The sequence below is a fragment of the Tachysurus fulvidraco genome, chromosome 2 (genome assembly GCF_022655615.1).
Source record: "Tachysurus fulvidraco isolate hzauxx_2018 chromosome 2, HZAU_PFXX_2.0, whole genome shotgun sequence".
Classification (NCBI taxonomy): Eukaryota; Metazoa; Chordata; class Actinopteri; order Siluriformes; family Bagridae; genus Tachysurus; species Tachysurus fulvidraco.
Genome location: NC_062519.1, coordinates 2,243,951 through 2,271,125, shown reverse-complemented (window position 1 = coordinate 2,271,125; position 27,175 = coordinate 2,243,951). Strand labels below are relative to the sequence as shown.

Genomic DNA, 27,175 nt, shown 5'->3' with positions numbered 1-27,175 from the left:
CTTCCACCCACTCTTTGTCATTTTTAACCACTCATTAGTCATAGTAGGAACGAGGCATAATTTTGTTTGTAATAATAATAATAATCTTTATTTAGTTAGCACCTCTTTTCTTTACTTTTTACATTTAATATGAAAATCGAAGTGCTTTGCAATGCAAAGAAATACAGAAATCAGGTCAAAACATTGTCAGATCAACCTAATAATAAAATAAATTAAAGTAGTGACAGAGCGAAGAAAATCATTATAATAATACAAAAAAAAATGCAAAATGTCCTTTACAGCCTTTTTTTTTTAGAGATAAGTTAGTAATCCTGCACCAGGCAGATCCTAAAATCTATATGATCAAGCTGTGCCAAAAATAGAACTCTGTTTTATAATAGAAATTAAAAAAACAAACAAATATATCAGTGTAGGAAGTCTCGTGTCAGACAACAAGCTCAAATGGTTTATCATCCAGGAGCAGAGACGAATTACTGCCGTGTTCCTCCTGCGGAAAACAGAAAGTGCACTGCTCCAGTTCAGGGACCAGACTCAGCCGTGCTGAACACACACACACACACACACACACACACACACACACACACACACACACACACACACACACACACACACACACACACACACACACACACAATAGCTTGGTTAATCATTTATAAATGACTGTTAATGAAAATATTGACAGTTTGAAAACTCTTGGTTGTGTTATTTCCCACACTGTAGAAGCTGAAATACTCTGAGTTTAAGTTGCAGTGAATTTAATAGATAGATAGACAGACAGACAGACAGACAGACAGACACACAGATAGATAGATAGATAGATAGATAGATAGATAGATAGATAGATAGATAGATAGATAGATAGATAGATAGATAGATAGATAGATAGATAGATAGATAGATAGATAGATAGAAAGTAAGAAGCCTTTATTTGCCCCAAATATTGTTTTTTATAAGTTGGGGTCAGAGCACAGGGTTAGCCACGATACAGCACCCCTGGAGGGTTAAGGGCCTTGCTCAAGGGCCCGACAGTGCAGATTGAACAATGATTCTCTGATCAACAACCCACAGCCTTAACCATTGAGCCACCACTCAAACAGGTTGTAAAAAGACTTGTCTTATCTCACATCAGCTGGTGACTGACAGACTCACGGTTAATCACACACCTAATAATGGGAATCTTATAGTGCATGGGAATCGCATTAACCAATAGGAATGTTATACTAATCAACTGGGAATAACACAAAATAACTGGGAATCCTACCCTGAATGATTGGACCTACACTAAACAGCTTGGAATTACAATCACACACCATTCATTCATTCATTCATTTTCTACCGCTTATCCGAACTTCTCGGGTCACGGGGAGCCTGTGCCTATCTCAGGCGTCATCGGGCATCGAGGCAGGATACACCCTGGACGGAGTGCCAACCCATCACAGGGCACACACACTCTCATTCACTCACACACACACACTACGGACAATTTTCCAGAGATGCCAATCAACCTACCACGCGTGTCTTTGGACCGGGGGAGGAAACTGGAGTACCCGGAGGAAACCCCCGAGGCACGGGGAGAACATGCAAACTCCACACACACAAGGCGGAGGTGGGAATCGAACCCCCAACCCTGGAGGTGTGAGGCAAATGTGCTAACCACTAAGCCACTGAATCAAACACCAACTGGGAAACCAATTTAAAACCAGGAATTACATAGAACAACTGGGAACGTCACAGTGAAGGATAGTGATTGGAAACTGAAAAACAGAATCTCATTCCACACGATAATCACACACTGAATCTGGGATCCTGTACAATTTGGATCAGTCCAAAAAAAAGTAAAAGACTATAATAGAAATCAGACACTATATGAGAGGAACTGGCACATTTTAGAGTAATTATGGAGATTTATCAGACTTTAACCACATTTTTTTTTTACTTACCAGCTGGAGTCTCCACAGGCCCGAGTGGCGTCTTCTCCGTCTTTTCCTTTTTAAAGTACATGGCCATGCACAGCGGCATCGCTGAACTGACGATCAAGCAGGCACAAATTATAGCCATGACCAGCTTCATCCCCGGATCTACAAAAAAATCGGTCACAATCACATGATTATCTCGTAGCAAAGTACAGAAATAATTAACGAAGCGCCATTTTATGTGTACACGCACCTTTGCTGTCAGGGTTCGATGGAATCTCGTTCGGTACGGTGGGTTTTATTTCGGCACAGACGATGTCACTGACGGCCGTCCCCTCGGCCACGATCTGCTGATCCGCTGACGGACAGCTGAGGAGGAGTCACAGAACGGGTCACACAAATGACTGACATGTCACACACAGACGTGGAACAGCTTGTGTTTGAGACTTGGCTTACCTGCTGCTCCACTTAATGCAGTGGTGATGTATCTGACTGTTGAATGTTCCTGCAGGGCAAGGCTGACAATCTCCTGTCAATAAAGACATCTAGGTTATTACTGCTATAGTCTTTCACAATGACATTTTTATTAGCGACAAACACACAACGTGAAATATTGTTCCAGTGACATCATGCAGAAGTCATAAACCTGCTCTTAGTTCATATTTATTTACTTATTTAATCAGGGTTCGTCCTGAATCGAAAAGTGATCCGAAGGAGTTGTTCAAAAAGTGTCACTAGTCATGAGCCGAATAATCCGACTCACTGGCCGCTCGTTACTGATTTCATCTCATGACTAATTTCAAGCTTAAATTGAATTAAAGTTGCCCTTTAGAAGTAGCTGAATGAATGAATGAATGAATGAATGTACGATGTCTGAGGTTTAGTGTTCTGATGCAGGGGTCGGCGACCCGCGGCTCCGGAGCCGTGAGTGGCTCTTTTATCCCTCTGCTGTGGCTCCCTGTAGATTTGGAAAATAAATATTTAATTTAAATTGATTTTATTTTAGTTAGTTAGTTTTTAAAAAAAAAAATGTAATTCTAAATCCTAAGATTATGATGCTCTTGTAACTAAAATAAACCGTGTTTAATTTGTTTGTCGCTCAAAATACGCGTCATAACCGCCGACTTGCGAAATCCGACACAGAAGCGGACGCGTGTTTGGTTCGCCGCAGCCGGCAAGTTAAAATGTTGATGTCATGAATACGGTGAGGACTCGATTAGACATTGAACATTTTATTAGAAAGTGACCTTCGACCCGGCGTCTTTTTTGTTAAGGTTAGTTCAAACTGTTCAAAATATTTTTGTTTGCCTGCAGAAATAAAATTTTGTTTACTCGGTAGCAGTTCATCGATTCCATAAATAAACACACTACAGTTTTTTTCTACACTTTCCATAAAGGTAAAAAACGATATAGCGGCGCCGACCCCCGGTTTAAGGAGAGGAAATTTGTATTTATATAACTGAATCCCACCAGCATCAGCTAGCAAGTCTCATTAGCTAGCAAGTCTCATTAGCTAGCAAGTCTCATTAGCTAGCAAGTCTCATTAGCTAGCAAGTCTCATTAGCTAGCTAGTTTCATTAGCTAGCTAGTTTCAATTATCGCATCTCGTTGCTAGCTAGTAACATGATAAGTGTCCGACACGGACAGATTAAATATGTGTGGTTTTATTCTTCAAATCGCAAACAGACAAAACTACAAACATAGTAAAGTGATATTCCAAGCCACAATGGGGTTAGACGATCAGCAAACAGACAGAACTGGACTAAGGCAAACTCGATAAGTAGGTAATGAACAACTGTCGCAACCGGAAAATCAAGACACGATTAAAGCATCACTGTCACTGTGTGTGTGTGTGTGTGTGTGTGTGTGTGTGTGTGTGTGTGTGTGTGTGTGTGTGTGTGTGTGTATAAGAGAGATATTGGGAACAAGTGTGTGTGATCAGATTTGGTAATGTATAATGAGTTGATTCATTGAGTCGAATTATTGAGCCGACTTACAGTATATTGGTTGGTTATCGTTTTCCTTTTGAGCATCTGTACAGCTTGACAAGGGTGTGTGTGTGTGTGTGTGTGTGTGTGTGTGTGTGTGTGTGTGTGTGTGTGTGTGTGTGTGTGTGTGACAATATAAGAATAGAAATAAATCATCTTGATAAAGGAATAACAATTAGAATTATTTATGCAGAGCAGGTAGAAAGGTAGTAAGTAGAAGGTTTAATGAAACAGTTTCTGCTACGGTTTCAGGGGTTTAGATGATTTTCTTCAAGCCATGAGAACGTTACCTCGTCCTTGCGTGGAGTTGAGTACAGAACTCAATTCTTGTACAGTACATTTTATGTCCTTAGTCATTTCTAGCCATTGATGTCTAGTTTTCACTGTAAACTAATCTTGGTTTAGGGATGTCCTGCCTAGCGCTCCCTAGCTCAATTGGGCACTTCTCTTGCCTTCATGTCTTGCCCTTAGATAGTAGAGCATCTTCTCATATATTTTTTACTTCATATTTTCTGTGGTGAATCACGGAATCTCAAAGTCAAAATGGTATCAGTCAACTGTCTCGGCATGATCGGTGATGTGACGTGACATACGGCTAAGACCCATACTCAGAATTTGTTCTCTGTGTTTAACCCATCCAAAGTGCGCACACACACAGCAGTGAACACATACCCGGAGCAGTGGGCAGCCATTTATGCTGCGGCGCCCAGCAGTTGAGGGGGTTCGGTGCCTTGCTCAACGGCACCTCAGTCGTGGCCGGCCCGAGACTCGAACCCACAATCTTAGGGTTAGGAGTCGGACTCTATAACCATTATACCATGACTGCCCCCAATTAGGCCACGAGTGCCCCCCATTAGGCCACGACTGCCCCCCATTAGGCCAAGACTGCCCCAACAGTGTATTAGTAGTATCTGTCATGTACACATGCCTGCTATCGATCGAACGGTAGCCAATTAGCATTGGCATTACTGCCAGGTGTGATTTTTGTCTTTGTAAAACTTTGCCACAATTCGGGTCTTTCTGTCACTTCAAGTCATGCGGAAACGGGTCTGTACGCAGACGTATATGAGCAAATCGGTTTCAGAAGCGTCCTCTACGAACTTTGCAGTGTTGGGCCGGGGGTAATAGAGAAACTTATGGTACCGTTTCTATCGTAGAAATCACTTTTTACTTTCTGCATAAGGTTTTATGTTGCGTATTTTGACTAAATTGGAAGTTGGGAAGCAAGAGCAATCACTGGTGAAATCACGTCCGGGTTAGAGTAAAAAAAGAAAAGAGCCGTTTGGGAGTCAAAAGAGTCGGACGACAAAATGATTCAATAAGATGAGACGCAACCTCCGATCTACCAGCGCTGCTCGACTGGGTCCACCATCTCTCAGGGTAAGAGGCGAGTATACGACAAGACTCGTGGTGGAATGAACTTCCCCTAGAGGTCCGGACAGCTGAGTCACTGCCTCTCCCTTTTCACTATCTGTCTGTTTCTTTCACTTTCACATTACCTTCCTGTCCTGCTCTTTCTCTATTGTCCTTTCTGTATGTTTCTTTGTCTTTGTGTTTCTAACAGAAGGTCATTATGAAGCGATGAGTCACTCACTTTGGTCTGTAGGTTCTTCTCCTTTGCCACACTGCTGGACGCAGAAGGAGCAGGTTTCATCTCCACACTGAAATCCCTCAGCACACTCACACACTGTGTCAGAGCTGGCGGTGCAGAACGTCTTCACCTTCAGTGGACCTGCCACAGACCAAATGTTTGAGTATTCAATAATGCCGTGTGTGTGTGTGTGTGTGTGTGTGTGTGACAGAAAGCCGGGTGTGTGTAAGCGTGATTTTTTGTTCTTACTTATGCATTCGGTGCATCTTTTGCAGTACTCAGTGTTGGTCCTGGTGTATGTTCCGTTCTCACACGGTGTGCACAGGACCTCCTTGTTTGAATCGCAAGTTTTCACCAACCGGTTTCCTGCAGCAGGAAACAACTGTATCAGATACTGCTGAGTTTCTCTGTGTGTGTGCGTGTGTGCGTGTGTGTGTGTGTGTGTGTGAGATACTTTCACACTATACTTCTCACTTTTGTGACACGTGCACTCTGGAAACTCTTTCTTTCTTGCTTTCTGTCTGTTTTTCTTTTAATTTGCTCTCTTTCTCTCTCTCTTGCTCTCTCTCTCCCCCTCTCCCCCCCTCTCTCTTTCTTTCTCTCTTTCTTCCTCTAGTTCAATTTCTCTATTTCTTTATTTCTCCCCATGTCTCTCTTTCCCCTCTGTGTGTGTCTGCTTTTTTTTTTTTTTGCTCTCTCATTATCACCGTCTATATCTGTCTTTCTCTCTCTGTCTTTCTTTTTCTTTCCTTCTCGATGTCTGTTTCTCTGTCTGGTTGCCGGGTTCTATATCTCATCACTTTCTCCCGCTCTACAGGTACCAGCAAGAGTGAGTAATAAACGTTAGTGTTGCTAAAAGCTCAGCAGTCTCTATACATTGAAACAGATCGGCACAAAACGAGACACGACTCACAGTAATCGATCCACTTGTAGTTACACACTGCATGTATTTTGTCGTTTGTCACTTACCTGGCTTACATCTCACACAGCAATACTCAGTGGAGGATGGAGGGCGAATTAATTTATCACATCCTGGTTCCACCTCATGTGATCCCATAGACAGCGACAGCAACAGAGTCAGAAGCAGCCACATGGCTCAGGGTGTATAAGACATGCACGACACACACACACACACACGGTTAATGGTCAGAGTGTTTTTGAGCTCCGTACACAGTCTGAATTAAAGTATTAGAGTGTAGAGATGTCACACATGATGTCACAGATGTAACTTCCCAAATGTCACGGTGATGCACACACTACCGTCACTCCCTCGATCTTATTACCCCACACACCCCACTAAGCCCCTACACACATATATGTGCTAAAGTCCATGTATGAGTCAGTATAAAATACTGCTGCAATATGTGAACACGTGTGTGTGTGTGTGTGTGTGTGGGTGTGTGTGTGTGTTTCCTATAAAGGCACTTGGGAGTTTCTTAAAAAGGAGAACAGTAAATACACCACAGGGATTTTTTTTAATGAAAGACGTAGAAAATAACGTCGTTAAATCTGTAACACGGTTCTTTCCCCTTGAGACAACATGGAGTTAAACCGAAGAACCCTTAAGGTCTATATTTCCCAAGCAGAGCTCTATTAGAGCTCCTTTTTTTAAATAAAAGGTAGTTTATTTTTTTTCTTTTAAATGGGTTTAAGACTTTCTCTCTTCGGCTAGAACTCTTCAACAGGTACTGTAAGGCGACTCGGAGCCGTGGAAGATCCTGAGGAGACCTTGTTAATGGGTTGTTGTGGTATTACAGATGGATTGGAGATCACGTACAAAATGTTCATCGCTATTTGAGCCAGAAAGATTTAATTGGTCAGAAGGTGTTGATTAATTAATTTTTTAATAAACAGCAGCTCTGACAGTCACGGATTTATATTCATGCGATCTTCCATATACTTTATTGTTTCTATAGCGACAGCTCATTCACAGGGACACGTAAAGCGGACGCTTCCACGTAAAACATACGACAATGATACGGGGTAGATTTCTGTAAGAAGTTATTTATTTAAGATTTAAGCTACAGATTTAGCTTCTCTGACATCTTCAAGACAAACCGGTTTATACGTTAAAGTTTCTCTATAACACGACAACTTATTAACTTCAAGAGCTCCTATCAGAAGTGAGAGAAAGACGATGTCCGGGAAAATCTAAACTGAATAAAAGTAGGATGTGGTTTGCTCGAATAATGAGACATATACGGACAATGAGCTTTGGACGGTGAGACAAATACGGACAATGAGCTTTGGACGGTGAGACATATACAGACAATGAGCATTGGACGATGAGACATATACGGACAATGAGCTTTGGACGGTGAGACATATACGGACAATGAGCTTTGGACGATGAGACATATACGGACAATGAGCATTGGACGGTGAGACATATACAGACAATGAGGTTTGGACGGTGAGACATATACGGACAATGAGCTTTGGACGATGAGACATATACGGACAATGAGCATTGGACGGTGAGACATATACAGACAATGAGGTTTGGACGGTGAGACATATACGGACAATGAGGTTTGGACGGTGAGACATATACGGACAATGAGCTTTGGACGATGAGACATATACGGACAATGAGCATTGGACGGTGAGACATATACAGACAATGAGGTTTGGACGATGAGACATATACGGACAATGAGCTTTGGACGGTGAGACATATACGGACAATGAGCTTTGGACGATGAGACATATACGGACAATGAGCTTTGGACGATGAGACATATATGGACAATGAGCATTGGACGGTGAGACATATACGGACAATGAGCTTTGGACGATGAGACATATACAAGAAATACGGAGAATGTGAAACATTAAGATTTAAACGTAGGTAAAATGTGATGATTCTAATAAACATTCCTTCTTTTGGCCCAATGTCCTTCTGGTACTATGAACTTCCAACGCCATACTGTACCACTGAGACATTACAGGCACTTTGTCTTTAGTTCAGGTGATTTATTAACACATGTCCTCGATCGTTCATTGAATAAAAGGTCGTCGCTTGGCTTGAAGTAACGGTTAAAGACGTCCAGATGTCAGAACCGTGATCATCTTCTGCGTCAGGTCGTACTCATCCGGTCAGGATTTCTTCATTTGTCCTCGTCATTATCGCGTTCCCTCAGGAAAGCAGATTTCTTCAGGCCAAAGCTGAAACTGCGGGGTCTGGACAGCGGCTGCAAACTTCTCAGAAGTGAAGATTTGACCTCGTTGTTGCGTTTATTTATCAGCGCTAGAGCCGGAGTCATCGGGAAACTGTCGTATAACTAAAGCATAGAAAGTTACAGAAGAAAAGACAAGACATTTAGATGAAATGAATACTGTAGATATTGAAAGTATCTCACACATACTGTATAATACCACTATAGTGCTAGAGGGGGTTTTTACACCTGGTCACTTCCTGTGTGTTCTGTGATCAGATAGCTACCCAATGGTAAAAAGACCAGGTCTAAATGTCCTCCGAAACGTTTTAGAGACGGATATAAATCCGATGGTACAAACCCCTTCAGGAGGTGGTCTGGGACGCGTTTCAGATGCAACTGGACAGGTGTAAATGCATGTGGTCGTTCAAGCCACATACGTCAGCGCTACACTCCTCCCAAACGGAAGTACGTCACTCGCAGGTGACTCGCGAGTCGTCCATCGCGCCAGAAACAAACACGTTTTCCCACCAGCGCTGCTCTGATCTTTCACCCAGGCGTCTCGACGGGTCTTAAAATGCACTGCTGCCTCCAGCGAAAATGCAGCAATCAGTAAATGTTGTTTTTTGTAGCAACCACATACAACAAAGTGTGTTCCATTTCAATTCCCCCGGAAATGAGGTAAAATATATTAGCATTTTGGGTGGGAGTAAAAAGATCGGATCGATATCCGATTCGCCGAGACGCGTTCATGTGGCCTGATGTAAACGGAACAGATTTAACAAATCAGACAGGCTATCGGATCAGAGACAACACATGAAGTGACCAGGTGTAAAAAGGCCCAGAATGTAGAACCTTTTAGAGCTTTTTTTCATGGAGAAAACCTTAAATGTTATTTGTAGGTTCTTAGCTTAGAACCTTCAGGTACTGAATTTAAGAGTGCAGTGTAATAACTAATAAAGTCAGCGATACAATTAAGCATGCAGTAACTCTGACACACATTGGCCTGACTCTGGCTCCTCTGCAGAGTCTCGGGTCCTGGTGAACTCAGGTCCAGACTGGATTTGCTGATTGGATTTTTGGCCATGTTTGACTGCAGGCCCTTGGTGCTCTGATCACTGCTGATCTTTTTCAGGATATCACCAAGTTGCCAAGATCTTTCATTTTGAGGAACACACACAATAATGGGTTTCTGGAAGAAAGAAAAAAACCCCACAAGAGTTAGAAAGTTTTCTCTTATTTTCGTACTTTCCTGTAAATTGTCAAAACATTTCAAAATTATATACTTAGAATATATTTCCTTATATTATATTGCCTTGTAATGTTTACTGTAATGTCAAAAGTATCCAGACTGGGGGCATTCATCTGGACCAGGGGCATTAATCTGGACCAAGGGCATTAATACAGATTGAGCTGAATTTTAAATGGGTTTAAAATGTTAATAGGTTTTATGAATTAAGAAGAAAATCATTACCAATAATTTGGAGTTTGGATTTTCAACAACTTCAGTCAGGCCTTTGATGTGTTGTATATTATATTGTTTTTATCTTTATCTATTTTTATTACACTCAGTCCAATGAGGGGAACTGACGTCACGTGTAGCCCCGCCCCCAAAATAAGGGAAATCAAAAAGTTAGCACAACATGTGACATGTGACATATCAAAACACTCAGCACGATGAGGGGAACTTGCCACGTGCATAGAACCTATAAGGGTTTTCTCCAGAGACCCAACTGAAAAACTCTTTATTCAAATTGTATCTTGAATAAAAAATACTTGTTGTAGGACCTTTACAGGTTCCTCTATAGGGAAGACCAAAGCACTCAAGGTTTCTGATAGTTTATTTAGAGTTTAGATTCCCTGGGTCTGCCCTCAGATATGGTCAGGTCTTAGAGTCAATGTGAAAATATATACAGGTATGTTATGTGTTATTGCACCTTGTGATTGAGTGGACCTGCATCTGACCCAGGTGTCGTCTCCTCTGGGATGGTATTTCCCCCCATACTCCTGTCCAAGCTAGGTAGATAGTCATGTCTTTGAGTGTGTGAGAAAGGTCCAAAATCTTGGAAAGGTCCTTCCATCGACTTCCTCTCCATCCAGAGGTCTCTGTGCCTGAGCATGCCCAGTCCCTCGTTACGTTCTGTCAGAAACCCGTATGGATGTCGCTCTGGTTTTTGTGCGGACCTTTTACAAAAGCAGACATATTAATGAGCATTAATCATATGAGAAATGTCATAAAACCTCACACGACTTTACTAATCGCATTTTTTAATCAACATACTATTAGATTTAGATTATGTGGAGCATCTGATGTACTCGAGTCATACGACTTGACTCGAGTCAGACTTAAGTCGCAAATTTGAGACTTGAGACTTGCTTGACAAATATTAAAAAAGACTCGACTTGACTTTGACTTGACATTCATGATTGAGACTTGACTCAGACTTGAGTTAAATGATTCAGAGATGGGGGACTCGACTTGACTCGAGTCAGACTTAAGTCTGAATCGACTTGACTCGAGTCAGACTTAAGTCGCAAATTTGAGACTTGCTTGACAAATATTAAAAAAGACTCGACTTGTCTTTGACTTGACATTCATGACTTGAGACTTAGTTGTGACTTGCACATGTGTGACTTACTCCCACCTCTGATATATAAATGTTGTATACAAACTAGGAATGAATGAATGAATGCCATTATTGTCATTGTATTATGCATACAATGAAATTAGGAGCGCTACTCCTGATTGGTGTAAGAAAAACAAACATACAACCACAGAAAATAAAAACAGACATATAACCACAGACAATAAAAACAGACATATAATCACAGACAAGAAAAACAAACATATAATCACAGACAATAAAAACAGACATATAACCACAGACAAGAAAAACAGACATATAACCACAGACAATAAAAACAAACATATAATCACAGACAATAAAAACAGACATATAACCACAGACAATAAAAACAGACATATAATCACAGACACGAAAAACAGACATATAGCCACAGACAATAAAAACAAACATATATACAAACAGACAAGAAAAACAGACATATAATCACAGACAATAAAAACAGACATATAACCACAGACAATAAAAACAGACATATAACCACAGACAATAAAAACAAACATATAATCACAGACAATAAAAACAGACATATAATCACAGACAAGAAAAACAGACATATAGCCACAGACAATAAAAACAAACATATAACCACAGACAATTAAAACAAACATATAACCACAGACAATTAAAACAGACATATAACCACAGACAATAAAAACAGACATATAACCACAGACAAGAAAAACAGACATATAACCACAGACAATTAAAACAGACATATAACCACAGACAATTAAAACAGACATATAACCACAGACAATAAAAACAGACATATAACCACAGACAAGAAAAACAGACATATATACAAACAGACAAGAAAAACAGACATATAATCACAGACAATTAAAACAGACATATAACCACAGACAATAAAAACAGACATATAATCACAGACAATTAAAACAGACATATAATCACAGACAATTAAAACAGACATATAATCACAGACAATAAAAACAGACATATAATCACAGACAATAAAAACAGACATATAATCACAGACAATAAAAACAGACATATAATCACAGACAAGAAAAACAGACATATAGCCACAGACAAGAAAAACAGACATATAACCACAGACAAGAAAAACAGACATATAACCACAGACAAGAAAAACAAACATATAACCACAGACAATAAAAACAGACATATAACCACAGACAAGAAAAACAGACATATAACCACAGACAAGAAAAACAAACATATAACCACAGACAATAAAAACAGACATATAACCACAGACAAGAAAAACAGACATATAACCACAGACAAGAAAAACAAACATATAACCACAGACAATAAAAACAGACATATAACCACAGACAAGAAAAACAAACATATAACCACAGACAATAAAAACAAACATATAACCACAGACAAGAAAAACAGACATATAACCACAGACAATAAAAACAGACATATAACCACAGACAATAAAAACAGACATATATACAAACAGACAAGAAAAACAAACATATAACCACAGACAATAACAATACACTTTTACACATAAATACACCAAGTAAAATTCACATTAAATAGTCTGAATAAATCGACCATTGAGTAAAGTGACAAATGATAGTAATAAAGTGCCTATATTGCATTGCATTGCAGCTCACCATTGCCTTACCATCGTATATACCCACCTGATTTCTGTTCATAATGACAGCAATATATTATATTATGACCATAGTACATATCCTCCTGTATATTTCGGTTTATCGTAATAACAATATATTTTGTTTATAGCACACACCCTTCTGTATATTATGTTCATAGCAGATATATAATATGTTCTTCTGTACATTATATTCATAGTACATATATGTTCATTTGTATATTATATTCATAGAACATACACATCTGTAAATTACTGTTTATAGTAATAGCCATATATTTTGTTACAGCACATATCCTTCTGTAGATCTCTATATTTGTTCATAGTACACACTCACATCTTTAAATCACTCCATATTAGTCTTGTACAAACTGTATATCCTGCACTTGCTGCTATTGCACTCTGGTTAGACCAAAACTACATTCCGTTGCCTTGTAATTGTACATGTGGAATGACAATAAAGTTGAATCTAATCTAATCTAATCTGTATTGTAAAGTGACCATATATAGGAGTAGCAGCAGCTTAGACAGAAGAGAAGAGAGTCCAGAAGCCAGAAATAACCACAAATAGGGTTAAAGAAAAATTTTCAAACTCACCAAAACATTGATTGATGATCCAGCGTGTGCCTCGGCTCAGGCACAAAACGACGTAACCTGTGTCCGAGGTAAATGATAACGTTAGGCAGACGTAGCATTTATGCAGTGGTTTTCTTTACTCATATTTGTAGCTTAAGGCCAAATTTAGAACTGTATAGAGTTCCCAATGCATTCTTGAACTTAAAAAGCAATGTTACGCCCTTAATGTAGCGTCGTATGAACCACGGCACTAAAGAATCAACAAGGCTAAAAAATTCCTAAACTTGATCCACTCACTTGTTTTCATCTTGACATTCATTGATATGAAGATCTGTTACACCTGCTCCAGGAGGCCAAATGTGCCAGTCAGGTCCTGTTTTGTGTGACATTGGCAGTTCTTCAAAATACTCAGGTAAATCCTGGTCTTCTTGTGGAGAGACCTTAGTCTTCCGAAAGACCCCAAGCGTGTCCCAGTCGATCGGAGAGCCAGCAGTGGGTGGTGGAGGGCTGGGTGGGCAGTCCTGCAGATCTTGTCTTGGGGGATTTGGTTCTGGTTGGTAAAGAGTTTTATCAATCACTGGAAGCTCCTTGGGTTTGGCAGCTTTCCAGGAGTCAGGAACAGGTAGTGAGGCGGCGTAGAGGATGCGGAACTCCCTGTCGAATATCTCCACTGCCGGGCCACTCAGGACTGTGACGAGCTGACGGTGTAGATGAGCGTCTAACCAGGTCAGACTGGAAAACAGGAAGGGAAAAAATAGTTTGGGGCAAAACATAACTAGTTCATTTTGCATCGATGTACTCTTTAAAAAAAAATGAACCTTTAAGAGTTATTCAGTTGCCCTTCTGAGGAAAACATTAAAGTAGAACCCATGAAGCCTTAAAGACCCCTGAGTTTCTAAGAGAGTACCAAGTAGGGGGCAGTGGTGGCTCAACTGGTTAAGGCTCTGGGTTGTTGATCGGGGTTCAAGGCCCAGCATAGCCAAGCTGCCGCTGTTGGGCCCTTGAGCAAGGCCCTCAACCCTCCCTGCTCCAGGGGTGCTGTATCATAGCTGCCCCTGCACTCTGACCCCAACCTCCTCAGTTGGGGTATGTGAAGAAAAGAATTTTCTTCTTCTTCTAAAGATGATTACAATAGGTTCTAGCTAATAAGAAGAATAGATTTTATGGTTTTATTGCCCATTAATATTTTCTTCTTTGTATCTGGAATTTGACAGATATTTAACATTTTATCTCTTGATATCATTCTATCATGGACGCGCTTCGCTGTAGAATCCATAACTGTTTGTCCAGATGGGCCACTGAAGATCCTCTCAAGCAAATGTTACTCCTTTAATGTAATTATCTCACAAATAGATATGTAATAAAGTTCATTATTTTATACAATTTTTTTTGCCCCGATTTTCCAGCCACTAGCTTGGGTTTGCCACATGCTTCCACTTTAGAAGATATCTCTTACCTGTAGCTGCCCAGAACCACTGTGTCCAGATCCACCAGGATAAAGTTCTCCTTCAGCTCTCCCACCACCTTCTTCCCATCGCTACATGCGAACGTATTTCCACCCAAAATCCGAACTATTATATTCTGTCAAAAGGGCGGATAAGAAGTTATTGTCATTACTGTCATGTTGTTGGAATGACATTTGGAGAATTAACATCAATACCTTCCATACTGTACAAGAAGGTTCAATCCTAAAGGGTCATTTGTTTTTTCCTTGTGGAATCACAGCTCAACTCACTCTTTGACTCGACAGCTTTCTATTTCCAAAATTCCAAAGTTAAGAAAAGATCAGATTTCCGGTATTCACCCAAAAGATCTGAGTTGTTCAACTGGAGTCAACTCATTCACAAACGACTCATCACAAAGAACCATTTCGCCATTTCAGAAGTTCCACAAACCGTAGAACATTTTCTCTTGACTGAGAACCCGTACTAAGACTGTACGAAGTGCCACATATTTCCAAGTGTTCTGGCAAAGTCTAGATATCAGATGAAAAATACATGACTAATGATTTGGAGTTTGTACAACATGTTAATAAAGGTTCTACAAGGATTCATAATAATCAAGGCTTCTTAACTTCCCAGAAAATTCCCGTTCTGACAGGACTACGCTCTGTACACTGTATACGTTCTCCGGAAGGATCACCGAATCAGTGCTTTGTTTTTGTCTAGATGCGTACTGTAGGAAAAGGGTTTTCAAAGTGATTCATATGGTTCTTTAGGTGCGTTCAAAAAATTTAATCTGGATCAAAATGATCCAGATTTGGAAATCCCATTTTTTCCTATTCAGGATCAGGTGATCTGTCTTACTTTTACGCCGGTTTTTCAAAGCAACATTGGATTGGATCACCCTGATCCACACACACCGTTTTCGGGCCAGTTGTTCAAAGGTAAGCTGATCGGATTTTGGTTATCGGATTGGATCAAATCTTGAAAATGGGTTGTTCAAAAGGGAAAGAAGGAATCTGAAATCCGATTAGATTACGAAATCCAATCCTAGTTTTAATCTGGACCAAACCTTCAGTTTGTGTTGTTCAAAACTTGTCAGTAGGATTTGGATAACTTTGATCAAAAAAAAAAACAGGATTATCCCGATCCCAAAAGGGGGAAGGATTTCAAGGTGGATTCCAGGAGGAAAATGTAGTAAAACGTTAAAATGGGTCAAATAATACTGTACATTTGTATCATTTGTTGTCCCATTTAGAGCACAGGTAATCCGGATTAGGTCACCTTGGAAACGGTGTATGTGGATCAGGGGGAAACAATCAATTGTTGCTTTGAAAAACCGGCGTAAAAGTAAGACGGATTACCTGATCCTGAATAGGAAAAAATGGGATTTCCAAATCTGGATCATTTTGATCCAGATTAAATTTTTTGAACAACTGGCCCTTGGAAGGTGACCAAATCCGGATTACCGGTGCTCTAAATGGGACAACATATCACAACGTGGGCTACCAGCTATATAAAGAACAGGTAGAAGAGCCAACATGGGGTCAGTGTAAGAGTTTTTTTATTTTGAGACAAAACCCAAAAATAACAAACATCCACTTCCATTCATAATTTCTTTTATGACCCCTCATCTGAGTCATAAAAAATAAATATACATTACCAAATATATTGTGGATATTTTGAAAACGTCTTAAAAAATGGGTAAATGTCTGATAGTTAACAAAATAAAGAATGTTCAGGGTTCTTTTTCCTCTGAGGACGAGAGAGCAGCATCTCCACGCTCTGCCTTTAGGAGGCGGATCTGAAGTTTTGTTTTAAAGTTTTGCTTCAATAAAAGTATAAACACTAAATAATACAAATGTATTATTTGACCCATTTTAAAGTTTTACTACATTTTCCTCCTGGAATCCACCTTGTAATCCTCCCCCTTTTGGGATCGGGATAATCCTGTTTTTTTTTTTTGGATCAAAGTTATCCAAATCCTACTGACAAGTTTTGAACAACACAAACTGAAGGTTTGATCCAGATTAAAACTAGGATTGGATTTCGTAATCTAATCGGATTCCAGATTCCTTCTTTCCCCTTTTGAACAACCCATTTTCAAGATTTGATCCAATCCGATAACCAAAATCCGATCAGCTTACCTTTGAACAACTGGCCCTAGAGGATAATTAGAGTTCTTCGCTTCCTAAAAGCCTTTTCTTTTATAATAAACACACTGAATTTTCTTTTTCACTGTTGTAAGGTTTTACATAGACACCTTAAGGGTTTCCTCGATAGAAGAACCCTCAAGCACCCTTAATGCTTCGAAACATTTTATGTACACATCATTAAAATGGGTTCTTTGAGGTTTCTTATATAACTTTTATATCTAAAAGGAGTTCTACTTGGAAACCTTTCTGTTAGGAAAGACTTTTATTGCAGGGTTTTTCAAGAGATTTTTAAGGGGTTCTTTGGATAGTTACGGTTCTTAGATTCATAAAAAACCTTTCGGATAATTGCAAACCTTTTCCGAAGGGTTTTACGTAGAACGATTTGTCAATGCAGACCTAAAAATTGACCTGAACTAAACGGCTAAATCTTTAAATCTGGTGTTCAGCTTTGTGTGGAGCAACCAGACCTCTAGAGATGATAGTAATATTGCTGTTATAAAGTTTTATATCTAAAACATAATATTGTTTATTTATATATCTTTAAAACTAGGCAAACATTAGGGTTACTAAGCTGCAGATATGTAGTGGTGGCACGGTCACGCCCTGGCACTTCCATGACTACACCAGTTCCCCAAACCTTCTGCAGAACTCCTAATGAACTCCTTGTTGGATGTTTATTTATTTCACAAACCTCCTGCGTTCCGGCTCATGTTACTTCCACTGAACAGGTGCCTTAACATCTGAAACCTTCTTAAATCTGTTCAACAGAACTAGAGTCTCAATCTGCAGTATACATACTTCCAGTCAAGCGCAAAGTCTGCATGAATGCGGTGTAACCTGCTCTCGGCTTTGGGTGAAGCATCACTGTCATTCCTTTTCTGGCACACGAAGGGGTAAAAGAATGCTGCATGGGTTAATACAACAGATCTGTAAGGAGTGCCGACCTGTTTATTTATTAGATACCAGGTTTAAGTTTGGAAATGACTAATTGGCTTAATGAACTTTCTGAAAAACCAGAGTGATTGTTGCTATGGAGAAAGGAGACACATTTAAATTTGACTAACCGGGTGCTTGAGCTGGTTTGGTGTTAGGTTCTCTCGTGCAGGTCTTTGGTTCAGGATGATGTAGACAACAACGCCTCGCAAAGCGGCCGAGTGCAGATCTGCGATCACTGTGCTGTCTGTGAGTCGGTCTACAACAATAGCGATCAGCTGCAAAAAAAAAATACCTGCTTTAATTTATTGTTACTGGCACGATGTCAATTATTGAGCGATGATTAATCTGTTTACCTCAGATAAACTTGCGATTGTCAGGAAATAAAGAGTATAAAATGTATTTAAACTCCCAACATTAGTTATTAGCACAATAAAGCACAGGAAATACACCGATGCACTGCTTCTGCTTCTACCAGTGAACATGCAAAAACAGAATTACAGATGATCTGTTATATATATAATATATAAATTCTTTTTACATTTCGGATGTAAATATATTGTAAATTTTTTATTAGAGAAATTGTCATCACTTTCTCATCATCAGAAATATAGAACATTAGAGATAAATGAAGCATGAAACAAACATAATAATATATTTTATTGCATATGACATTTTAATGAGAGAATTTATTTCAATCTGAAAAGAGATTTGAACCAAGCCAGTTATAGTTTAGTTTTGATGATCACCATCGTACCTACCCTGGTGGCTCCCTGCAGCAGCCTCCTGATCACCTCACGGATGTGAGGCGCCTGCTCCATTGGAGGATTGCTGTATATCATGACTCGCTGCACACCATCCCATCTGTCCTTCTCCGGCCAGCCGAGCTCCAGACACGGAGCTGGTGTGTCTGAAATCTCAGGGAAATACTGACCCGAGATCTCCTGCGTTTCTGAGCTGTTTTCACTCCCGACATCGCCATTCTCGATGACCTCCGTGTGACGATCTTCCACCCAGCTGGAGACTTGGTTCACCTCCTCTGGGGAGAGAAAGGGTTCGAGTCTATGTGCGGACAGTTTGGAGTAGAAAGCTTTGGGACCGTCTCTGAACAGGGACTCCAGGGCACTGCGTTCCAGCTCAGAATAGAGAAACCCTGGGTTGGATTCGTTTGCAGGAAGAATGACAACATTCTCATTTAGGCTCGTCTCCTGATATTTGGACATCGTGGCCAAAATAAACAGCAGAAATCTCTTTAAGTGGTGTTGATACTTGTGGTGTTGATGATGGTGGTACTGACGATATCTCTCATGGTGTTATGTGAAGAATAACATAACACCCATTTCATTCCTCCTTGCTGTATCAGCACAAAAGGTTTACCTTTGAAAATGAATGCACTGGAAATGCGTCAAAGAGCTTGTGCTGGAGCTTGTGAGAGGAAGCTCAAACTGAAGAATGTTCTCTGCCTATCTCAAACACGTCATGAGTGCCTTGTGTACACAAGTTGGGCAATTTGGAAGTAATATTGAAAGCGAGACTTGGATTGATAACAGCTACAGGGAGGAAAACACACACACACACACACACACACACACACACACACACACACACACACACACACACACACACACACAACATATAGTACATGTTTATTTTATTTACAGTCATTTATTGTAGCTCTACTTTAAAGATACATAACCTACCTGAAAAGCCCTCATCCATACGCCATGGATCCGTACGCTGGGAGCCGACAATCAGCAGTAGTCGGCCTTCGCAGGAAAGCTGCACTTTCTGTCTTTTAATCTTCACTCTATGAGGCGTATCCTGATATTATATTTCCATTCGTATTGTATGCGTTCCTCTCTCCAGTTAACACAAAGTGTCTCTAGTTCTCTCTGTTCTCTCAGACTATACAAATCATGACTGGTTCTACCAGATGAGCAGGTCAGAGATCCACTGAAGAGAGCATCTATAGTTCAGAGGTAAACCTTGTGCTTCTAACAGAAGGGCAGATTAAATATGAGGAACTACATGATGACTTTATGATTTGTTGGACTTTTTGAAAATTAAATTTAGAATTTTGAAATTTCTTTAAAATGAGTGTGTGATAAATGGCAGCCTTACAGGTGAACCAGCGATGACACACTCATTACATTCACAAATAAAAATGTGTCTGGGAATGTAAAATTTTTCTTGCCTGCAAGCTAGAAAATCCGCAAAAACACACTCAGGAACCAAAATTTACACTGTAGTCTTGTGCAAAATAAATTTACATAAACTTAGAACTAAATAAAGACAGAAATGTAATTTATAACGATCAGTATGTCTGGTTCCTTCAATCCTTTAATCCTATATGACCGGTAACAAAAATGTTCATATAGCATATGTTAACGCATTAAAAATGTAAACAACAATAATAATAATTACAAAAAACTTTTAATAACATTTGTGTAATATACTTTATAAAAAATATATCAAGAACGAAAACTGACAATATGAAAAGAAATAAAATTTCAGTGTACAAATGAAATTAAAAGAACTCTTATTAAAAGAACTACTGTAGCAATGAATACGTGTGTTAATATATGTTAAAAAATACTGACGTCAAAACACAAACTATATTTTACTAAAAGGTGACATTTAACAACTCTTCCATTAATTTCAGTCCAATTATCAAAATAAGGTTATTATTATTTAAAAAAAATCAAATATTAATTTGCAATCATTTATTCCAATGTGCATAAACGTGCAACAGACTCAAATGTACATATTTTGTGAATAATAATTGTTTGGAGCGATTACGTCACAGAGCTGGACAACAGCGCCATCTTTCGGACGCACTCTGACTATAATAACTGTTGCTTCTTTAAGGTCTCAAATCGACTCTCAAAGTTCACCTAAAAGTGTCGATTCAAAGAACCGACTCACTCCGAAGCGACACAGCATTCGATTCGTTCAGGCTGCAGTGTGTGTTTTCTTGCGCAGGTGGACATAGAGAACTCCACTACAGAACAGCAGGGGAACACACACCCAGGCCAGGATGAAGCAGTAGCCGAAATGACCCTCCCTAAGGTCATGTAGGATCTCTTTCCTTTGGAAAGTATAGATCAGGACTGCTGTAAACGTCGCCAGGCCTGAGAAGAAGGTGGTAGAAAATGTGCTAACAATAGGATATGGTTTGATGAGCAAAATAATAATAATAATAATAATAATAATAATAATAATAATAATAATAATAATAATAATAATAATAACAGGTTTGCTCGGTGTAATTATTTGTTCTAATGGAATATTCGAGACAAATCCTGAACTTTTAAAATATAGTCCTGTAAATATATGTCAGAATAATATAGCTTGTTAGCCAGTTAATAGACCGCACGATCTCTTAATTAATCACCCCTGCAATGGACCGCACCATCTCTTAACTAATCACCCCTGCAATGGACCGCACCATCTCTTAACTAATCACCCATACAATGGACCGCACCATCTCTTAACTAATCACCCATACAATGGACCGCACCATCTCTTAACTAATCACCCCTACAATGGACCGCACCATCTCTTAATTACGCGGATTGTCTGAAGCTCGTTACGCATGCGCAAATATTGTGAGCAGAAAACTATTATTATAGATGATATATATATAAGTATATATCAAAATGTTTAGTAAATTATTTATATTCTAACTTAAAAGGATCATGTAAGCTGTTATGAATGTTTTTTGTACTTCAGTTGACTTCTGTACTGAGGTAAAGTGTTGAATACACACTACTATCTACTGTAGGTCTGTGCTAGCTTGCTATGCTCGGTCTGTGTTAGCTTGATGTGCTAGCTTGCTATGCTAGGTCTGTGCTAGCTTGCATTCAGACTGCTTTGTACATGGGCGACGTTAATAATTGTTTATTCGTTATTAAATATTAATAATAAAGGTGTTCATGAACGAGTCGGCTCTCAGCTTTCACCTAAACGAGTCGACTCTAGACTTATGACACTTAATTTGATTCAGTTTTATTACAGAATTCTACATCTACTGTTATTTTAATACACGTAATTTTTGCTTCAGGATCTAATAACCGTGTAATTCAAACTTCAGTACTGATGTGAACGAGTCGATTCTGTTCAACATTTAAATGGATTTTATAAGTTGTAAAGTAATATTTTGTGTTAATCAGAAGTTAGACATCATGAAACAATATTGTCATATTTAGATCAATCACTGAAAAGAATAATATGGCCATTTGGGAGCTTAGAGTCAGCTCATCAATAAGAGTCGACTCTTATTCGGCTCCCCTAACAACTCTTATTGATTAAAAAAAAGAGATTCAATTTCCAAATGCTTCCAAACAAAAAACTCTTACTCTTATTGATGAGCAGAAATAAATGATACGAGTCAATTTCAAGAGCCTTGAAACTAAAGAGATTATGATCGAGAATTCTTCATATGTTATATTAGAAAAATATTTGCATTTTCATTTTCTTTATATTTACCTGCAAAGATTTGGGAAAGGCCGCTGACGTAGAAGAGGCCCTTCCTCGAAGTGGTGAAGAGCTGGCAAATGAACACGATAAAGGAGATGGAGGAGAGGATCACGGACAGGACCATAAGAGCCTGCACTGACTGCAACCAATCTGCAACACACGTGAGACCCCCCCGTCAAAGACCCACAAACAAACAGTAAGAAATGTCGTTCATTCGTGTTCGTAACGATTCAGAGATCACGCGTTTGTGTACCGTTTGTAGAAACAGAGGTGCACATCATGGTGCCTGTAGTGTTATCAGAGATGCACTTGTGCCAGAGATCCGCTCGGTCCTCGCCATCCCACATCCACCAGGACTGTGACATAGTAAAAGGTCATGAAATTAACACGCGTGTCGCCTGATTTCATGTCCTAAATATTTATAGGCCACCGTTGCATTGACCCCATGTTGGATCATCTGATATAACGACCAGATCACGAGATTTTTCCTAAGCTGTTATTTATATTGTACTTCTATGCAAACAGAAAATGACTGTAGAGAACAGACGACCTAACGATCGTACCTTCTCCAGGGTGGCGATGAACAACATGACCAGACTGACCAAATGCAGCAGCATCACGAACATCAACAAGAAGGCCATCGTAATCTTTACTGTGATCTTCTGTAGGGGGAAAAAAAAATACATAAAGGCACTGAGCTTGTTTGTTTCCATCTAACTTCTGTTGCAGCTCCTCGCCCCAAGGGACGAGCAGCGAGTCTACCCTCACGTTCCTTTACATATCTATCATCTTTCCACCAAACGAATAGTATACTTTGGCCTGTGCAAGTTCAACTGTCTGAAGAAGCATGCGTTTTAAAAGCGTTGTATAAACACCAGTGTGTGTGTGTGTAATGTGTGTAGTGTGTGTCCACTGCTTTGATCTTCAGCTAAGTCCATACACAGGAGCATGCATTATGGCAATTATCCCTTTTTATAGTAGGGCTGTGAGGCAACATTAATCTGCACATGTCTGTGAAGTCACTACACAGTTTCAAATCCTCTTTTTTTTTTTTTTTCCCTCCACCAGTCAGCATTTTATCACATACGTGTGAGTAAATAAACAGTTTACTGGTTCCACAAATGTAGAAATGTCACATCCCTGGATAAAGTGGTTAGATTAGTGATCCGTGGCTCCAGACTAAAGAAGCTCAAGTCAGTTTGTGTTTTTCAGTAAGAGTTTAATTTTAGCCTGAAGTTTGCCGAGCGTCTCGTGACAGAGAGCCCATTCAGGGCCTCACTTGGCCTTGCTTCAGTAATAAACGGGCTGAAAAGTAACGGTTTAACGGTATGACCGCATCACACACGCATGCACTCGCACAACCATCCCAAAATTCCATGGAGTCACATGGAGCTTGTTATTGAGTTAACATTCGTTCTAATAATAAAGTTTAATACAGGTTTCCTCCTTAATAATAATGAGGTGGAGTTTGTTATTCCATTTGCAGGGGCAGGAAGTAAGTACCCCAAGCTCTCGTTTATTCCCTCCTGTTTGATACCTGGCACAGACTCCGGTCTTCCCGTTTAAATGACATTCCACTGATCATCTGTTTTTCTTTTTCTCTTTCGTCACGCACTTTGAAAAACAGAACAATTGGAAACAATAATAATAATAAGTAATAATAGTAATAATAAAGCTGATGGAAATGTCAGTTTTAATCCCCTCTACTTAGATCGCCACAAGTCGAGGGGATGTTCATGACGTTTTCGAAAACTCATGCAGTCGTGTTTAAAAGTTCAGAAAAAGTTGTCTAAACATTCCAAAATAGTCCAAGCTGCTAAAAAAATGTCAGATCTTTAAAATGCGGATCAGTCGGACTTTACCTTATGTAGCTCGAGGAAACAAGATGTCTTTAAGCTGCGTCCCTTTTTCCTCCCCTTGCCTCTCTTCTGATCATCTCACTCTCACTCTCCCTCCCTCTCCCTTTTTCTCTCTCTTTCTCTCCACCCCTTTCTTACTCACACTATCCGCTCCCCTTCTTTCCAGGGGGAAAAACCAATGTGAATGTTAAAGGAATGTAGAGCTGGTTTGTAAAGGGAAGTTCTTACCACTCGTTTCCTCCACAGCTCAACCGACTGACTTTCACTAAAAAAAAAAAAAATCTTTTGCAAATTAAAAACGAGACCATCCCAAACCCAGAACGAGAACCAGACACGCATTACATTCCACATCTGCTGCTTATGAAGTGAACCTTTTAAGTTTAACCCAATAAAATAAAACCATGTGATGTGGAAGTGACGCAGTAGTGTTGTTGTTTGTTGTGTTTTTTTTTTTGGAAAAGTTTTTCTAACTAAATTTGTCCCATCACTGACTTTACTTACATTTCTGAACACATGTCTAAATATAACCCTCTCCGTTTCTGAGCACCGCATCTACAGCTTCATTCATTCATCCTCATGCGAAATTGTTGCAATTACAGTAGCCTTCTGTTATCTGTCTTATCTCTTCCTCCTGAAGGAAACACAGACCACCCAGGAAACAAAGGAGCAGCCATAAGTTCACACTCGACAATCTTATTCTTTCAGATTACAAAGACGGCTTTATTCGCGGCAGATCAGAAAAGATGCCGTTCGTAAGGATTCAGAAGCTTGGGGGGGGGGGTGTTTTAGGAAAAGAAATGATGTGGTTTTAATTTCATTAAAGAATTGTGCTTTTTTTTTTTTAATGCATTTATAGCTGTATGTGATGTGGAGTTAGTTCCTGTTCACACTCACACTTCTCTATTTTTTTTTTTCCTTTTTTGATTTATAAATAAACCAGAAATAAAACACAGCTTTTTGTGTTACCAAGAAACACACAACCTCTATACAAGTTCCTGTGAATGAGTTGCTGTTACTATAGAAACAATAAGTATCAGGATGTGTGTTGATGTGAATCTGAGTGTAAGAGTGTTGAGGTTGAGTACATGAGTATCTGCTGTGACTCTGAGGTGACACTGAAGCGATCCATCCCCATGTACATAGTGTGTGAGCTCCTGGACTATTAAACATCACTATATCTAGTGTTGCTGTGATCGATGATCGAGAGTCTGGGAGTTTGTCCTTCATCTCGGATCTTCCTACTTTTGTTGGACGTTACAGGACCAGACATCTGAGTCTCAGAGAAATGTTATGTTTGGAAAATAACATGTTCAGTCAACAGCGCCCCCGAGCTGCAGATCTGATGAATTGCATGTTTTATTTTAATGAAAGTGGCAATAATTCTGAGAAGTTCAAGTGTATTAAAAATGCGATTGCAAAATAACAGATTTAACGGCTACGATGTCATTAAATCATCCCACGGAGCTACAGATAGTCTCTAACCGAGCCGTTAACGGGAACAGTGCAGTAACGATTCCTTTTCTCTTCTTTTTCAGGCTGTTTGGAGTCGCAGAAGAGTTTCAGTCCATTTTACTGCAGTTCTTGGCAACGCTGTGATTTTTATTTCCCCTTTTACATCGATGATGATTTCTAAATGTGACTTAAAGCAGCTCATGGTGACGACGAGAAACTGTTCAAGCCTCGGTTATTAATCGTTTACAGAGATGCTAATATCGTTTGTCCTCCTGGGTGCATCTTGTTCTGAGCTGCACGGTTGTGGGTACTGAATATAAAGGCCGAAGAGGTAAAGATTTGATCACATTTACGCAGGTGAATCTACTGCTTTATAATAATATTTAGTATACTGTTCATGTCTAATGAGTAATGTTCACTAATTATAAAGTAATGCTTTGGAACGTTAAAGTAAGTTATTCATCCATGGCGCTGCTGTGAGGTCAGAGCCCATGGAAGAGGTTTTCAAAAGCAGGTATATACACAATTTAGGGCCTTTTTACACCTGGTCACTTCATGTGTTGTCTCTGATCCGATATCTATCTATCTTTGTTAAAACTGTCCCATTTACATCAGGCCACATGAATGCGTCTCGGCGAATCGGATATCGATCCGATCTTTCTACTCCCGCCCAAAATGCTAATATATTTTACCTAATATGTTTTTTTATATTCAAAAAACAGCATTTACAGTTTGCTGCGTTTTAAGACCCAACGAGACGCCTGGGTGAAAGATCAGAGCAGCGCTGGTGGGAAAACATTTGTTTCTGGCACGATGCGCGACTCGTGAGTCACCTGCGAGTGACGTACCTCCGTTTGGGAGGAGTTTAGCGCTGACGTATGTGGCTTGAACGACCACATTCATTTACACCTGTCCAGTTTCATCTGAAACGCGTCCCAGACCACCTCCTGAAGGGGTTTGTACCATCGGGTTTATATCCGTCTCCAAAACGTTTCTGAGGGCATTTAGACCTGGTCTTCTTACCGTCGGATAGCTATCGGATCACAGAAAACGCAGGAAGTGACCAGGTGTAAAAAGCCCCTTAGTTAAAGATCTTTTTTAATCTGCTGCTACTCTGATACTCCTGCAGTGTATCAGAGTATCAGCACAGAAGAGCAGGAAGGATTTTTATTTTCACGGATGTTTACAAGCCAAAACAACACTCAAGAATGGTCTACTGTGGTCCAAAGAGACAGTGAGAGAGAGACAGAGTTTACATACAGAGAAATTATTGTTATTCTCTCAGAGGCAGAACATGGGGAATCTGAGCAGCTCAGGCCTGAGGTGTAGAAGCTGAAACACTGTGGTGTAACAACCTTCTCA

At 39.7% G+C, this 27,175-nt stretch overlaps 3 protein-coding genes and 1 long non-coding RNA gene across 7 annotated transcripts; 1 reads left to right on the top strand and 3 right to left on the bottom strand.

Annotated features, from left to right (window-relative positions):
- Positions 1 to 71: 71 nt before the first annotated feature.
- tnfrsf9b (tumor necrosis factor receptor superfamily, member 9b) lies at positions 72 to 6,798 on the bottom strand. Its single transcript, XM_047810280.1, has 7 exons — positions 6,462 to 6,798; positions 5,742 to 5,858; positions 5,496 to 5,633; positions 2,370 to 2,442; positions 2,167 to 2,282; positions 1,941 to 2,078; positions 72 to 540 (listed from the first exon to the last, which is right to left on the bottom strand). The coding sequence occupies exons 1-7, from the start codon at positions 6,583 to 6,585 to the stop codon at positions 425 to 427; spliced, it is 822 nt and encodes a 273-aa protein (XP_047666236.1). The 5' UTR covers positions 6,586 to 6,798; the 3' UTR covers positions 72 to 424.
- A 294-nt stretch (positions 6,799 to 7,092) lies between these two features.
- Positions 7,093 to 20,311, bottom strand: fam83e (family with sequence similarity 83 member E). Its single transcript, XM_047810278.1, has 9 exons — positions 19,724 to 20,311; positions 18,785 to 19,573; positions 18,155 to 18,301; positions 14,949 to 15,073; positions 13,790 to 14,224; positions 13,514 to 13,570; positions 10,588 to 10,834; positions 9,651 to 9,842; positions 7,093 to 8,776 (listed from the first exon to the last, which is right to left on the bottom strand). The coding sequence occupies exons 2-9, from the start codon at positions 19,244 to 19,246 to the stop codon at positions 8,603 to 8,605; spliced, it is 1,839 nt and encodes a 612-aa protein (XP_047666234.1). The 5' UTR covers positions 19,247 to 19,573; positions 19,724 to 20,311; the 3' UTR covers positions 7,093 to 8,602.
- A 126-nt stretch (positions 20,312 to 20,437) lies between these two features.
- emp3a (epithelial membrane protein 3a) lies at positions 20,438 to 24,650 on the bottom strand. Of its 4 annotated transcripts, XM_027168887.2 has the most exons (6): positions 24,365 to 24,434; positions 24,040 to 24,116; positions 23,066 to 23,164; positions 22,756 to 22,858; positions 22,512 to 22,652; positions 20,438 to 21,154 (listed from the first exon to the last, which is right to left on the bottom strand). In XM_027168887.2, the coding sequence occupies exons 2-6, from the start codon at positions 24,085 to 24,087 to the stop codon at positions 20,976 to 20,978; spliced, it is 570 nt and encodes a 189-aa protein (XP_027024688.2). In that variant the 5' UTR covers positions 24,088 to 24,116; positions 24,365 to 24,434; the 3' UTR covers positions 20,438 to 20,975. The 4 variants fall into 4 exon arrangements, with proteins under 4 accessions (XP_027024688.2, XP_027024690.1, XP_027024689.1 ...); XM_027168889.2 differs by lacking the exons at positions 24,040 to 24,116; positions 24,365 to 24,434 and adding an exon at positions 24,590 to 24,650; XM_027168888.2 differs by lacking the exon at positions 24,040 to 24,116 and having other exon boundaries at positions 24,365 to 24,523.
- On the top strand, positions 21,636 to 23,379 carry LOC113657238. The gene is made up of 3 exons (XR_003444128.2): positions 21,636 to 21,772; positions 22,520 to 22,698; positions 23,075 to 23,379. It is a non-coding gene; the product is annotated as an uncharacterized LOC113657238 (long non-coding RNA).
- Positions 24,651 to 27,175: the final 2,525 nt, after the last annotated feature.